This window comes from Puntigrus tetrazona, chromosome 24, assembly GCF_018831695.1.
Source record: "Puntigrus tetrazona isolate hp1 chromosome 24, ASM1883169v1, whole genome shotgun sequence".
Lineage (NCBI taxonomy): Eukaryota > Metazoa > Chordata > Actinopteri > Cypriniformes > Cyprinidae > Puntigrus > Puntigrus tetrazona.
Genome location: NC_056722.1, coordinates 16,492,275 through 16,508,829, shown reverse-complemented (window position 1 = coordinate 16,508,829; position 16,555 = coordinate 16,492,275). Strand labels below are relative to the sequence as shown.

General features: G+C 35.6%; 1 protein-coding gene across 1 annotated transcript in view; it reads left to right on the top strand.

The window, feature by feature from the left end:
* Nucleotides 1-16,555, top strand: part of cntnap2a (contactin associated protein 2a) — a 294,840-nt gene that overhangs the window by 247,432 nt on the left and 30,853 nt on the right. The window contains exons 17-18 of the mRNA XM_043226988.1: nt 11,907-12,125; nt 15,722-15,958. Coding sequence (XP_043082923.1) covers nt 11,907-12,125; nt 15,722-15,958 — 456 coding nt within the window. The remainder of the gene's footprint in view (nt 1-11,906; nt 12,126-15,721; nt 15,959-16,555) is intronic.

Genomic DNA, 16,555 nt, shown 5'->3' with positions numbered 1-16,555 from the left:
TACACATCTATTGTGTTCTCAAGCTGTATGCAAATAGGAATGAATCGACCTGGTCAAAATGGATGGATTACAAAATAAATAACGCCAAATATTTGCCGCTTTTGGTCTAATGCAAATCAAATTAAATTATTTGAAAATGTATTTTGCGAACACAATTTTAGTAACCAGTGACTATTAAAGACAGCCAAAGTTACGGTGGCCAAGAGAGCTCAATGCACTGCAACTTCAGAAAACACGTGCAAATAAAAAAGCACCAGCAAATCAAGAAAACATCTTCATCAGTTTGACAGAAAAGCTGCAGTCTGTAACTTTTTATGGTTAAAAATGATGCAAAATCAATATTTAAACGAGTGCATAACCAGCCAGTGTTCAAAACTATTGCCTTACTTTAGACCCGTTTCACATCGCTTAGCTTATAATAATGTTTTCACCGGAAATATAGCTTGGCACCGCGTCATTATATCACATCTGTAAACATAAAGAAGCTGTCCCGGCAAGTTCAGGATTCTTCAGGAGGCACATCATTTAATTATAGCCTACTCTCACAGCAGCTGGAATAATTAAATGTCAAAAAGAAAGGATTGTATGAAACATAAATATATAGTCCATTTATATTTGTTTATTAAAACAAGAAAACAAGTTTGCAGGGTGCATAGTTCGATTTTTGGGTTAAAATAATTTCTTAATATGAAACACGAATGATTTGACAACGGACTGCAGCTTTAAACTGTTTCCTGTTTTGTCTTGTATTCAGATTAATTTTTTTCATTTATTTTATTCAAATATATTATATAAGATTATTTAAAGTATTATCATTATAATTATATTAGATTAGATTATTTAAACTGTTATTATATACATGATGAGAGATTTTGAAATATCCTAATCTATTATATCTATCATATCATGTTGTATTATATATTATTTGAGCATGATATTTCGAAATACTGTGGTATTCACAATTAGAAATTATATAATGTAATATGCATATAATTATAAGATTATTTAAATGATTATTATTCACATAACTGGATATTTTTAGTAGATACCTACTGGTGTTATTTAATAGCTAATTATAATATAATTATAATATATTATGTTATATTATTTAAACTTGAAATTTTGAAATACAGTGGTATTCACAAATGTAAAAAATAAATATAAAAATACAAAAATATTATAATAGGTTATTGGTTGCCTAGTGATAGTGTAGCACCTCGTAGCTGTTTTTAGTGTGCATCACTGATTAAAAAGTTATATTAAAATTGTCCTTATGTGATTATTTATGAATACTGTGTTAAGTTTTTACACTCTTACACACACACACACACACACAATCCTGAGTGTGTTCTCCAGCCTTCTCCCTGGGCACTGGTGTATCTCCCAAGGGCTCTGAAGACGCACACGGAAGGGAAGGAAAGCTGCTTAGTGGCTCCATTTGTCAAATTCACACGTCCTGCAGTCTCCCTGTCCTCATCTCAGGGGCACGAGGGAACGCGCGGGTTACAGTGAGGCAGAGGACGTCACATTCCCTGCTCTCTCATTTACACACATTCCTGAATCCATACATAACCCATTATTTTTACACCCTACTGCTTTACCCTTCCTTTGGACTGATATAAGCAAATCTTGTTCTGTTCCCTCCGTTCTTAAATAAAAACAGGGAAAAAAAGCTTCAGGTGAGACCGAGCAGAGAGAACAGCGATTCGCTTAGTGCTTTCTCAGAGGCTGGTGACAGCAAAACATCAATCACTTGATGGAGGAGTGCAGGGAGAGAGACGGCCAGCCGGGCATTATGCATACAGCACATGTAAAAGTCTGCAGGCCTGTCCGTGGAGAAGATGGCACTGAGTGTTTGTGCTGCTAGCAGGGCACGGATGCATACAAAGTGCCACTGAATGAGCCTGGCATGATCGGAATATGAAGGAAACAGGAAGGCATTAGCGCTTATTGCTGCTCGTTTTGCCCCAGCAGTGCCACGGACCTCCAGAGAGCAGAAGGTTATTGGCATCAGAGATCACTGTGGGTCTCCACATGACAGATGTGCTGCCTTTCCATATTCAGCTCTCAATCTAGGGCTTTGCTCAGCTAGAGACTCTGCGTATTAGTGAATGCTGGTGTGTAGGAAAGAAAAATTACAAAATAAGATCACATAAATATTTTATTATTTCTCCTAGAAAGCAGTGAGAATCAGTGGAGAATTTTGCCCAATCTTGCTTCTCAGATTGACAGCCTGGGCAGTCTGCTATCAAAAGCCGGAATACTACTGAAAAGAAACCAGAAGCCAGAAAATGATTTGAAATTATCTGACCTATGCTATCTTTTAGTTTTATAGCTTGATGCATTTAAAAAATGTCTTAATTGCTTGTATAGTTTTATTATATTATATTTAGTGCTGTAAAAAGATTAATTGCCTCTAAAATATTTTTTTTTGTTTTTCATAATATATGTGTGTGTTCTGTGTATAATTATGTATACATACATACACATATAGTATTTATTTAAAATATATGTACATGTCTATATTTACATTCATATAATTTATATTATCAATAAATATATTTAATATATAAAAAAAATTCTAAAATATTTAGAAATGCATGTGTGTGTGTATATATATATATATATATATATATATATATATATATATATATATATATATATATATATATATATATATATATATATAAACACAGTAGAGATACAAATGTTATGTAATGTTCTAATTTAATGTATTTTAAATATAACTAAATATAATTTAATTTAATTCAAAACTGAATTTTTAGCAGCCATTACTCCAGTCACAGTCACATGAGCCTTCAGAAATCATTCTAATATACTGTGATGATATACTATAATATACTATGCTCAAGAAAAAATTTTTTAATTAAATGTTGAAAACATGCTTAAGTTTTTAAGTCTTACAGATTCCTTGATGAATATAATAACATTAATTTGAAATATAAAATTTTAAAATAAAAATCTTTTTGCAACATTAAAATGTTGTTACTGTCACTTTTTGTGAACGAAATTGATTTCTTATTACATAATTAAAAAATGAATATACTATTATTAATTTCTTAAAACAAAAAAAAAGATAACCAAAAGTAGTCCTGTCCACAGTCCAAATATTTATATCTCAAAAAAAATAGCAATTCTCTTTGGCCCCAGTAGTGGCACAGAAATTACACACTTTAACATTTTTCTGATGTTTTATAGAAAACAGAGAGAGCAGAACCGCTCTAAAAAGTTGGGAAAGACACATTAGAAAACTCATCAGCCTGTCTCATGAATATTAATTAGGTGATGTAACTTTCACCCAGTAGTTCTAAATAATTGAAGCCAAGTGGGTTCTAGCTATATTAGGGGATGAGCTCTCACATTAAATAACAACTATGCTAAGCACAATGATCTAAGACGTCAATATAGCATGTTTACTTTGCAAAACAATTCAAAAGAGCACAGACGGATTAACCACTCACCATTTGCGTGTTCATTCAGGCTACCGCCATTCGGTCGTACAGCCATTGTATACAATTATCCCCCAGAAAGTTGTGAGAGATCAAACTGAGAAAGTTACAACGATTCCTATATGCCCCTGAGAGAGGACGGTAAAGTAAAGAGAGCAAAAACAAAGTTCAAGAGTGCATGTGTGCTGTTGTGTGTGTGTATCAGTGTCTGAGTCTAAGCCTCTGTGTCTAAGCTTGTCGACCGCACTGGTAGGTCATCTACAGCGGCACCCAGCGTAAACACTCCAGAGCTTTCCTCTAAAGCTGGATATTCACCTTCTGCATGAATCCTTCCTGAAAAGAAGAGTAATCAGGCCTGGCTGCAGGCCTGTGTGTGAGATTAAGAGTGTGTTGGGGCCAGCTGTGTGTGTGTGTGCAGGCAGAGGACCAGATTGTGAAATTGAAGCTCGCCGCCTTTTTTTCTAGCCTTCCATTATGTCTCATCGATTTATGCCCTGACTCCTAATCCTACTTCCTTATTTTGGCCTGCCTGGTTTTCTTCAGTTACGGCTCAAAACTGAGGCCCAGTGAAATCCACTCAGAGCATGAAATGAGCGGAGGGCACCGCGTTGGGTTACTGTCGAGTGGGAGTTTGATTTCAGTTATACATCTAGATCAGCTGTCCTCTGCGTTCTGACATAAAGTTAAAAGTCTTTTAGAAAATCTGTTTGATGATTGCTCTGAAATTATGCAATTATGTTCTATTATGTTGAATTATTTAACAAAATGATGTTTTTCATGCTGTGCGAATATAGCTGTGTAAAACACACGTGCTGGTGCCCTTGAAATTGGTCTTGAAATGAAAGAGAACAGAATGAAGCAGTTAATGTAAAATTAAGTACAGTTAGTGTGTTAATTGCTGAATAAGTGAAACATACTTAATTATGGAAGCCTGTTCCCACAATTGTTCTTACAATTGAGTTTACAGCTCTCATTTATTTGTTGTTTTCACCTTAAAAAGTCACAACTGAGAGATAAAAAGAAAAAGCAAATAGCATTAGTTTAAGCAGGTCACACGAGTCAAGCTTGCGCTGGCTGACTCTCAGCTGATCACATCTATAGGAATATGACGCCTATCATGGCATTTATATGCATATATAAGCTCTATTCTGTATTATTCAACAGTTTGTTTTCTTTCTCAGGAGCAAATGATCCTCCTCCATCCCCAGCTCCTCCTTTCACCACAGTCAGGCTTTGAGATATTCCTTGTTAAAACAGATACCTTTTATCTTGAACAAAGTGTTACACTTAAATATCATAAATATCATGATATCTGCCTTGTTCTTCTCTGTTTACTTTAGGGGGTTATCACTGCTCATTCCTGACAGGCTGCATAGATGGGCAGGGAATTTTTGCCCAGGGAATTTTTTTTCTTCTACTCAGCAGCACAAGTGTATGAGTTTATATCAATTCTTAGTTTGTCTTGCAAATTTCTAAAAAATAAATCACAGGATTGCAATGAAAAATGAGAATTAATTATGAGATAAAAAGTCATGTTACCTTACTTTTAATCCTGTGGCAGAAACAAATATCAATATTTAATCTAAGCCATTTTATGCGCTGTGTTTAAACACCATTGTGCTTAAACACCAAAACATTATTTAACTGTAAAAGCAGTTGTATAATCCTTCTGTAGGAACTGTGATACATTTTTTTAGGATTCTTTGATGAATAGAAAGTTCTAAAGAACAGTATTTAAGAATAGAAATCATTTGTAGCGTTACAAATGACTTTAAAGGACAACAAATAAAATTAGAATGAGAGAATATTATTCTAATACCTTACTGTATCAAAATCTGTTTCTGAGTTCTGAGCCAAATCCTTCGATTTACGGTTGACCATATATCTCTCTCTCTCTCTATATGTCTGTCTTTCTGCTGGTGCCCTCTGTTGGCATTATCAAGTATAATCTCCCTACTGTAACTGTGGCATTAGCCCAGGGGAAAAGAGCCTCTCGACAGATGATTGAATGATGGGTGGACGCCCACATCTGCTGCTTCAGCTCCGTTTCATCTCAAACGCTCTCTGCCACTCCCTCTTATCTCTGCCGAGGAAATCTTGACATCAGCCGCTATTGAATATTCATGCCTGATTCCAAGGCATAACTGAGCTTATTACTCTCCATTTTCCTTTTCCTTTTTTTCTATACAAAAATAATTTATTAACTTCACCAATTCATGTTTTATACTTTCTTTCAAGCTTTTCAGTTGGATTCACTATTCATCTAACTACACGGCCTTTTCTTTGAGTTTGGAGTTTTTCCAAAGCTAACTGGTGTTTAATTACAAAAGTTTATATATTTATATATATATATATATATTCATATTCAAATAGTGTTGCTTCTCCCTTTAAAGGGCATATATTTGGGGATTAACACATGGTAAAATCTCACAATAATTAGATTTTTTTTTTTTTGGCTTCACTGTATAAAAATTTTACAGCAAGTGGGAGCCTTTTCTAAAACTCTCTCTTTTTCTCCAGCGCTTATTATAAGTCATGGCAGCCTTCACTACATTTCTACACATCACAGTTTTTGGATATGGAAATAGCTGTTGGGCTTGTCAGATCTTCCCAAAAGTATCTTTTTTTTTTTTTTTTTTTTTTTTTGTCCACAGCAACGCTCTTTGCCTGGGTTGTTGGCTGAATGTGGATATAGCTTGGATCCTCTGTGGGCTCAGATAGTGGGAAGACCCTTAGTCTCTCTTTGATGCATCTTTAATGAAGTGAAGGCTCTCTCGGGGCCAGGGGAAGAAATGGCAATGTGACTCTGCAGAACACCTGACCGCTTGCATGACAGACATCAGACTTTGATTGTGACTGTACCCCTAAAATACCAGATATTTTGAAAAATGTTTAAAAAAAATGTTGTTTGTCCACGCTGTGAACGTCAATGGTGTCCGGCGTTGTTTTGGACCCTATTGACTTTCATTGTACATGGATGTAAAAAAATCCAATCAGAAATTGCTAGAAAATCTTACCAATAGCAGGTCAAGCACTGAAAAAGTGACTAAATGGAACATTAATTTTGAAGTAGAAAAACCAAAATAGTATTTATCCAAAAACAATCATCTGTTTTATTTAGATCATTTTTGTAGCAAAAATGTTTGGGTATCATTTTAATTGGTCTTTGTAGAACATCACAATTTCCTAAATTCAGGGTAGACAATGATAATTAATATTGTAAATATTTTAAAGGTTAGTTTTGTTTCATTGTAGATTTACCTTTCATGCAGTATGTGTAAATATCAAAAATAGTTTGATTCTCTATCTCATGACCCCTTGAAAGGGATAGATCACCCAAAAAGCCTGTCATTAATTATTAACCCTCATGCCATTCCAAACCCATAAGTCCTTTGTTCATCTACTGATTTGTGAGAGCTCTCCCTTTCATTTTTGGGTAAACTATTCCTTTTAAAAAATCTGGTTTATTATATTTTTTTATTTTGACATTAAGCTACCAAAATACAATGCAAATTAGAATCCAAAATCTGTAAAAGTCATTTATGTGGTATCATGAAATGCACTGGACCAGAACTGCTCTGTTGGTTTGGTAGATCTACTTTCAGCCAGTTTGGAAGGCGATCTAATATACCCATATAAACACAAACCCACTTTTTTCACTGCCATGCTGTTTGGCTTGTTGATTTTGTTTAGTTTTCCTTGTGAATGCAAGAGCAGCGGTCCACTGAATGCCCTCAGTTGTAGACAGCAGAGCGCTCCACACACATAAACGAGCACACACACAAGCAAAAACACTCCCTAAGAATAGCGGCGCACTCTTGATGCTCAGTGCTGGCTGGCCAAGTGCAGGAAATCCAATTACAGGGATCAGAGGGTTGAGAACGGTGGAGCAGCCCTAGTCCAAACTACACACCTGCCAGACCTGCCCTCTTCCTCTCTTTCTCTGTCTTTTACTGTCTCTCTCTCACAAATGGTCTGCAATAGGATTGGGTCTGTATTTATTAAGTCAGTGGCTAGTTCCTTTGGTTAACGTTTCTGTTAAAGCGTGTAGCATCTAGTGTTGTCACAGAGGAGCTGAATTTTTGTTTTCTAAGAGCTAAATCACCAAATGTAGATCTTTTACTCCCTTTTGTATTTTGTTTTGTCTTAGTGTCCAGTGCCTACACAGTGAGTGTGTTGTTCTGTATCATTGTCAGAATAAAAACTATGTAAAACACCTGAGGAATATAATAGAATATAATAGAACCTGAGTCGATAATAGAAAATGATACATTGTCATCTATTATCGACTCAGGTTCTATTATATTCTATTATATTCCTCAGGTGTTTTACATAGTGTTTTAAGATTAAGGGAAGCATCTGCAAACTGTGCTGGCAAAAAACAACCAGTTAATTTTTTTTATTTTTGAAAGTTCATTTCTATCTATGTTCATTGTGTCACTGTGTTTGATTAGTAATATAGCTGCAATACATATGTGACTGTTTCTGCAGCCTCGAGCTCTTAGCCTATGCTAAACATCTTCCCCCCAAATAAATGTGTTATTTTGTCACATTAACTATATATATATATATATACAATGCCTTGCAAAAATATTCATGCCCCTTTTTTGTCACAATTTAAAGTGCTTTAAATAGCTTTTTCCCACATCAATCTACACCGTACAGCAAAAAAAAACACCTTTAACACCTTTGCAAATTTATTAAAAATTAAAAACTAAACTAATTCAGTATCCACGTAAGTATTATCTAAAATTTGCAAAGGTATTACAAACCTGTTTTTTGCTGTACAGTTATGCTGTACTGCAGACTGTAGACTGATGTGGGGAAAAAAGTAATTTTAGTTTAGTTGGTTTCATTTTGTTTTGTTTCCTTTTTTGTATTTTGTTTCATTCAAGAGCACAAAATGGCAAAAAAAAATGCCTGTAGGTGAAGATACACTCTTAGAACTGAGCTTGAGTATGTAACGTATCTATAATACTTGTGTTTGCACGTGTGCTCATAACTGAGCTTAAAATGGGCCACAACTGCTCTGTTTTGATGGCATTGGACCTTTGCTCACAGTTCAGAGTGCTGGCTGACCGTGTCGTAGATCTCCTCTAGTTCAGAATCTGAGATGAACAGGTGGCTCTGTGGATGCCAGTCGGAACACTTCTGCATCAGAATGTAACACAGTAAAACAGCACCTCCTACTGAGAGCAACAGGAACGCTTGCCACTCCAGCCATAAGATGCCAGAAAACAGACCTCCTTTTCAAATTTTAGCATAAATAACAAATAAAACTAACTGTAGGCAGCTCACAGTGGCAGTTATGTGTATGAAATATTCTGATCGTAATGGCACAAATGATTTGTGTTTGGTCCACTATGTGTGTGTGTGTGTGTGTGTGTGTGTGTGTGTGTGTGTGTGTGTGTGTGTGTGTGTGTGTGTGTGTGTGTGTGTGTGTGTGTGTGTGTGTGTGTGTGTGTGTGCGTGTCTCCATGCAGATGCCAAGTACTTGGTGTCATATCACAGCACTTCTCTTAGCTTCCTAAGATGGTGACAATAGCACGGGCCGACTATCACTGCAGGCTCACTGTGCTGCCGACACAAAGCAGATCCAATTTAGTTCTTGCCTTCAGCATCTGTGCAGCCATAGTAACCCCTGTCGAATGGAGCCGGTCAGCCCAATGAATTTAGAAACACGCTTGACTAGAAGCCAGGTTTGTCCTTTTAAATTATTTCACTTCAGTGTCTAAAGGGCAGGCTTTTGTTTTTTCTTGAGTTTGTGCGGCACATGTATTAGCGTGAAAGTGTTGTATTATTAATTGTAAATGAATTTTTACCCCTCTAGTAATATAGTATTCACTCATTTCAGATTCTGGGGCTGTCGATAAACTGAGCTAAACCAATGATGGGACAGTTTGTGTGTGACTGCTGTTAACATGTTTTGGTCTGTTTTGAAACCTTTGCTTGTGAAAATGAACCGAACCAATATGAAATTCCAATAATTTAGTCCATGTTTTGAAACAAACCAATTTAAATACAAGTCTGTGTTAAGGTTTTCACATTCATTTTTTTATACAAGCCAGTGTTTTTGAAAGAAGTCTCTTATGCAAACTAAGTAAAATACAGTCATTTTCTGAAATATTATTAGAATTAAAATTCATTGTATGTATATGTGTATAATTTATTCCTGTTATGGCAAAACATAAGTATTTAATTTAAAATATAATATAAATATAACATTAAAGTCTTTGCTATCACTTTTGATTAATTTAATGCATCCTTGCTGAATAAAAGTATTGTGTTATGTGTATAATTTAATGCATGCATACGTAATGGTGCTGTTTATATGTGTGTTCTGCATTGATAATATATTTGAACGCATTTCGTAGCGTCGATAACAGTTATGATACACTTATCCTTTGATGTTGATTCCCAAATACGTTAATAAATAGTTAAAATACTCTCAGTAAAGATGAATGGTGTTTGTGCTGACTATCAGACTATCAAATGAGTTCCAGTCAACCTTTCCATAACTCCTCCGTAATAAATGCAATGCTTGTTGTACATAAACATTTCAAAGGTGTCTTGAAGTGTGACACCAGCTCGCCGTCTGAGCATCTGAAGCACTTGTTTTAGGAAATGATTGTGTAGAGTCATGAATAATTATGAGATAGTGTCTTATCACTGGATACACTATGCAGTCTTTAAACACAGTAGCACTACAGCGTTGGCCTGAAGGTGGGTGATGGCTCTGTTGCTGTGACGGGTCTCGGGTGTTTCTAAATCAGGATTTATCAGGGGTTAAACCTCAAGAGGCCTGGCCCTCTGGGGTTAAGCATGACACACCACAGCAGTCATGTCTCAAACACACCTCGCCTCTCTTCTCCTTTCTCCTGCCATAAATACCATCTCCTCCTACTGGAGTACAGCTGTCAATCTTCACTGTTTACGGAGGAGAATATGCAACACTGACTCATTAAAAGCTGTTGTGGCCTAAAATGAATTCAGCATGGCGAATAAACACTCTCCAACTCAGTTTAGGGCTGTTAAGAGGAATTTTAATGATGTGCTTGAGCGAAGCAGTCTGATGAGTTTGGTAATTCTGCATTTTAAGTCACAAGTTTGGATTGTTATTCTGGAAAAACAATTATCGAGTAAAACAATAATATATGAGGATTAAATTAGCTGTTTAATTAAACATGCTGAATGACCTGTGGTTGACATTTCGAAGTCATTTTGCAGTCACTTAATCTTACACATAAAAATAAAGAATTAATTGCTTACTAATTAAAATGTGTTAAAATAAAAATGTGTTAAAGGTGAGTACAGTGCACAAATGGTTCATCGTCAAGTAGCTTTAGTGTAATGCATAATAAAGGAATAGTTCACTCAAATTTAAATTTGCTTAAAGAAAATCGTCATTCTCAAACCATCCAAGATGTGGATTTGTTTATTTATAAACTGGAACAGATCTGGAAGAATTTAACATCACCAATGGATCCTCTGCACTGAATGGGTGCCATCAAAATGAGAGTCCCATCAGCTAAAAAAAAACATCACAAAAACCCACACGACTCCATTAATTCATTTCATGTGAAGTAAAAGGCTATGTTTTTAAGAAACAAATCATTTTTAACTAATGCTTCAGACCAAAATTCATAAATTCATAATCCATAACAATGCTAACTCTAGTGAAACGTTTATCCCTTCTTGTACTTTCACATCAAAATCCACCAACAGATTTGTTTAGAACTGTTTTTGCTTGTAAACAGTGCTTGATATGTGCCCATTTATCTTCAGAGAAAATTACTTTTTTACTAGAGAAAGCGAACTCGTGTGTGACCCTCTCTGTGAAATCCAGGCTAAAAATCTAATTATGAGATAACCAGCATTAAAGTTTGATTTTAGCTTTTAATTTCACTATGATCTCAATCTTTTACATGGTCTTGCTCAGTCAATGTTAAAGATATCAAGATTACATTTTCACAGAATGTTCTTATAAATAATGAGTAGAAACTAAATCACAAACAATATTTTTGTTTTCGAGTTTAAAAAGGTCTTGATGGATTTGTTTATTGCAAAAACACAAAACTGATGGACTGAAGTCATATGGAGTACTTTGTATGATTTTTTTGGTTTTGTTTTGTTTTTTTATTATAATTCTTTTTATTTTATATGATGCTTTTATCAGCTCTTTGAACTCTCGTTCTGATGGCACCCATTCACTGCAGAGGATTAATTGGTCAGCAAGTGATGTAATCTATGTTATCTAAATTTCTCCCAATCTGTTGAAGAGACAATCTCATATGCATTTTAGATGGCCTGCAAATATTGAGTTTTTCTTGTGAAATAATACAATAATACAATTGTTATTCATATACTTAAACGAGTGGAGAAATTTTTTTAATAATAGTTTGAGTGGTCTCTCATTTCGTTTGTTTTTCTTCACAGCCCCCATGGTGGTGTCGTTTTCGTTCGATGTAGGAAACGGGCCGGTGGAACTGAACGTGCATTCCCCTACCCCAGTGAACGATGACCAGTGGCACCGGGTCAGTGCAGAGAGGAACACGAAAGAGGCCATTCTGCAGCTAGACCAAAAATACAAAGAGGTGCGACCTGCACCTACACAGGGACACACACGCCTGGAGCTCTACAGCCAGCTTTATGTGGGTAAGGACCACATGTACATCCACCTATAGCGTATAAATTGACTTATGTGGGTGAGGACTTTAGAAAAACACATTTTTCCATACGCCCACCCATAGAGTTCAGAAGCCTGTTCATACTTAGCTATATTGTTGGAGGTTGGAGTACTTTTGTTTTTTAAGGCATTCATTATGTCACTGTCGGGCTGCACAGCTTTTACTGATTTAAATGAGTGAAAAAATATATTTCTTCAATATTTTTCTCATAAAATACACAATTCCTCCTGAACGTGTCTGGTCTGAGCTGTTCTTGTGTTTGAATTTTTCCCTTTCTATGTTTTTCCCACTCTTTTTCTCTGTCTCTAGCTGTTACCGCTGACAGTGCTCTATGTTCTTGCGTCTGAAAGTGAAAATGTATTTATAGTCAGCAGCCTAAATGCAGGTGTAGCTATTAAAACTTGCACGTAATGACATGGAACCCTGGGGAACCTGTTCGCCTCCGAAGTATGAAAAAGTCCACTGTAAAGAAAAGGAAGTTGAAAATGGGTTTGACTGAATACGGTCGAAAAATGTCTCAGACGCAGCAGGGAGTGTGACTAATAATGGTATCGTGTGCGCTATGCTAACATTAGCAAGGAGACTTTTTATGGCTTTAAAAGTGCGAGCAAGCCAAGTCACTCATGAGGCAATTATCTGTTGAACAGAATGGCTTTGGGCTTTCATTGTGCTATTTTGTGCTTTGACTTATTCTTTTCAACAAATGACTTTGACGCTCATTAAGAAAGGGGAAGATAATGCACCCCTGTGGCTCTCTTGAGAGAGCTTTTGGAAAGCTTGTCTAGCTTGTGTATTTAAAGATTGACGTCAAGAAAAATTTCCAGGTTGCCAAGACGTTATTATTGATATCAAAGTTATTTATTGGTTTTATAAAGCAGAATTCTCTAGCAAAGTAATAGCTGTTGTTATAATTATTATTTATGTTATTATTCATATTTGGTTATTGTATTAAATTAGAAAATATTTTTTTATAAATTTTTACAATTAATAAAAATTATTTAATATATTATGCTGCTATTTTCAATTATTATTATTTATTATTAGCAAACATATTATTTTATAATTATTATACTTTTATGAATATTATTATTTTATTACTTTTTATTATTATATTTTTTATTATATCATCAGATAAATTGCCAAACATTTAGTTTGTCTTTAAATTAGCAAGGAAAAATATATGAAAATATTTTAATTTACAAACATCATTATTTACCTACATATAATTTTAATTAAAACAATTTTGAAATTTTGAAATGTTTTTCATAGCTTTGATCATTTTTTTTAGGGAACTGAAAGGGTGCCATCAGTAGGAGAGTCTAAAAAGATGATTAACACAAAAATCCGCATGACTTCAGTCTGTCAGGTTACATAATTTAAAAGACGAAAATGTGCATGTATGTAAAAAAAATTCAAATTTTCCACAAATTTTGTGGTAAACAGTAACGAAAGTATGTTGGATAGTGCAAACCGCAAAACCATGTATTAATATTTAATATATTGCAAGCCATAACCCTCTCTAGGTCTCATTTGCATGTTGTCCATGCAGCAGATGAAAATTTCATTCTTATTCCCGCCTTGTTCCCGATCTGAAGAATGTTGGACTGGCATATCAATGTCATTATCATGCACACTAGGGTTAGATGTAATGAGGTTTGCAGTCCAAACGAATGTTAAAGGTTGTCTAATCCTTGTCCATTGTTTCTGTAGAAATGTAAAATGTTGACATGACTGTTCACGGAGAGCAACTCTCAGTCTTTAGACCCTGACCCTCAGTTGGAAAACTAATTGGTTTATATCCTCTGAGTGGGTTGCGCTGGACCTGTCCAGACCTGTCAAGTCTCTGTCTGGCACTGCTTATGAATGCTCAGTTTTTCAGACCATTTAGTCCCATGCCATCATTTATTGATAAAGAAGACTGCTTTCTACTTCCACTCACCCATGGATGCTTGTGTCTGTTTGAATTTATTTAGCATTTATAATGGCCTCCTTATATTTAATGGAGGATTAAATGCTTGCTTGTTTTTTATTGTCATTCGCTTCATCTCAAATAACAAGCAGACCTTTGATTTAACAACCACTAACACGTTGGCATTTATTCGCGGTATTACGCATATATGCATATGACTGTTTGCATGAGTCTTTAATGTTTCATTACCATCCACCATCAAGTTGCTTCTTACCAGTTTGCTTTCTTTTGAAGCCTGGCCTTGATTATACATCAAGTTTTCTAATCACTGCATGTTTTTATTCATATTTATTTTTATTTTGCATTTCTTTTGTGTTGTTTTTCTTTCTTTCATCGCTTGCACATCTGGGCGATATTGGTTCTCCAAAGGGAAGCCAGCTTCATGGGCCTGTCAGGACAGTAGGTAACTTTTTTGTAAAATGTACAACAACCAGCTAGTTTAACCTGAAACTTCTCGCCTGTCCATATTTTGTTCTGGAGTTCTTTTAATTCAGTATAAGGCTGTAAACATTTCATGCACCGCAATGGTGAAAAGCAGGCAAAAAATATTCCACTAGGCAGGATGGTCTAATAAATGTAATATGCTAATTCATTACAGTTTCATTAGAGAATAATTTCCGATTCAGGGCTCATCAGAGATGGAGGCAGTGAACTTCGGAAGGGTTTTAACAGCTCTTTCTTCACTCAAGCTTATTTGTGCTGCTTCACTTTCAAAAGTTAAAACACATCCTGTGTTTATGAAAGTGAAGTTTTTGTGAAGTTGATTTTTCAGTGACAGACAAGGGCATGAAAAGTGCCTGCTAAGTGACACGAGTCAAATTGGAGCAATATTGCGACAAGGAATAAATAGAAATGTTAATTAAATTGATATTGTGTTTATCTTATGTTCGTCCTTGAAACGCGAGACATTATGTATTTCATTTAAGTATTATAAATAGCACAGCATATTTACTGTACATTTGATGATAAGAGCTCTGCTCGCAGGTTTATTAGCAAAGGGTTCAGTGAGTTGTTTTGTATTATATACTCAAGCAGGTCACCAACGCAATTAACACTACAGTGTCGATGTGAGTTAAATTAAGTTTATAAAACTTTTTCTTTAAAGCATAGCCAAACTGCCACTACTATAAAATAAATTGATAAAGCTAACCTCATTTGGCAGATTGATAAACTGTAGCAGGATTGTACTTGTGGGTCTGTTTTTATAATTTACCATTAGTAAATAATGAATGCATCCTGCCAGGACCTTTACTATTAATGAACTAATAATCTAGCAAATTTCTGTTTCGTGTAATGAAAAGATGTCCAGACAAGATGTTGAGCAATTGGCAAATGTTTATTTTCTCCTGGAACTGGAGCTCTAATGATGTCTAATTTCTCTAAGGTCTATTGTATTGAATGGTACATGCCATAATGAATGAAACCCACCAGAAGGTTCAACTATTGGCTGAGACTTAATGTTTGTAATTCAACCTTTTGTTTTCAAGATAGTCTGCAATGGAAATGAAGGATTGAGTCATTTTGTTGTGCCACTTATACTTTTATTAAAAGACTAGAGACTAGTCTTTCACATCCAATGTCCATTTCACATCTAGGTTCAGCGGGAGGTCAGAGAGGATTTCTTGGATGTATCCGCTCTCTGAAGATGAACGGGGTGACACTTGACTTGGAAGAGAGGGCAAAAGTCACTCCTGGTGTAAAACCTGGTTGTTCGGGTCACTGCACCAGTTTTGGGATGTATTGCCGTAACGGCGGCAAGTGTGAGGAGAAATACAACGGCTATTCCTGCGACTGCTCCACCACTGCTTACGATGGGCCTTTCTGTTCAAAAGGTCAGTATGCATATGCAAATTAGAAATTCATACTTTTAAATGTTTTCTGTGAAGTGTATATACCTCAACCAGAGATTGACACCGGACAATTTGTTTTTTAATCCTGTGACTGGCGGGAATCTCTGAGGGCAACTCTTGTGCTTAAGCTCCGCCTCTCTCGTTTGAATATAGTAATAGCATCACTGACATGAGCAGGCCCCTTCTGTAGTTCGAGACCTCCATCAGGCATCTTTATGCTCTCTGTTTAAAAATGACAACTCAGGACTTCTGATGGTTGCACTCAGCTTTCAACATCTCTTCTGCTTGAAATATGCATGAACATCCTCGTAATTGCAAGGTTTTAACTCACATTTCCATTTTACACATATTTACTTGTGCCGTCTAGGGTATTGCAGTCTATATCGAATTCTCTCAGATTCTTTGCCTCTGGGTCAGTGCAATTGCTCCCACAGGCTGGCTCACATCTGTGGCTCAATACTACACATCACCTTCACTCCAGGAAGTGAAGATTCATTTGGATTCAAAGTTATGGATGTGCATTCTCACATCTGTATGCTTTTTAGTACTTTTTCTAGATTTAAAAGGTTAGCTCACCAA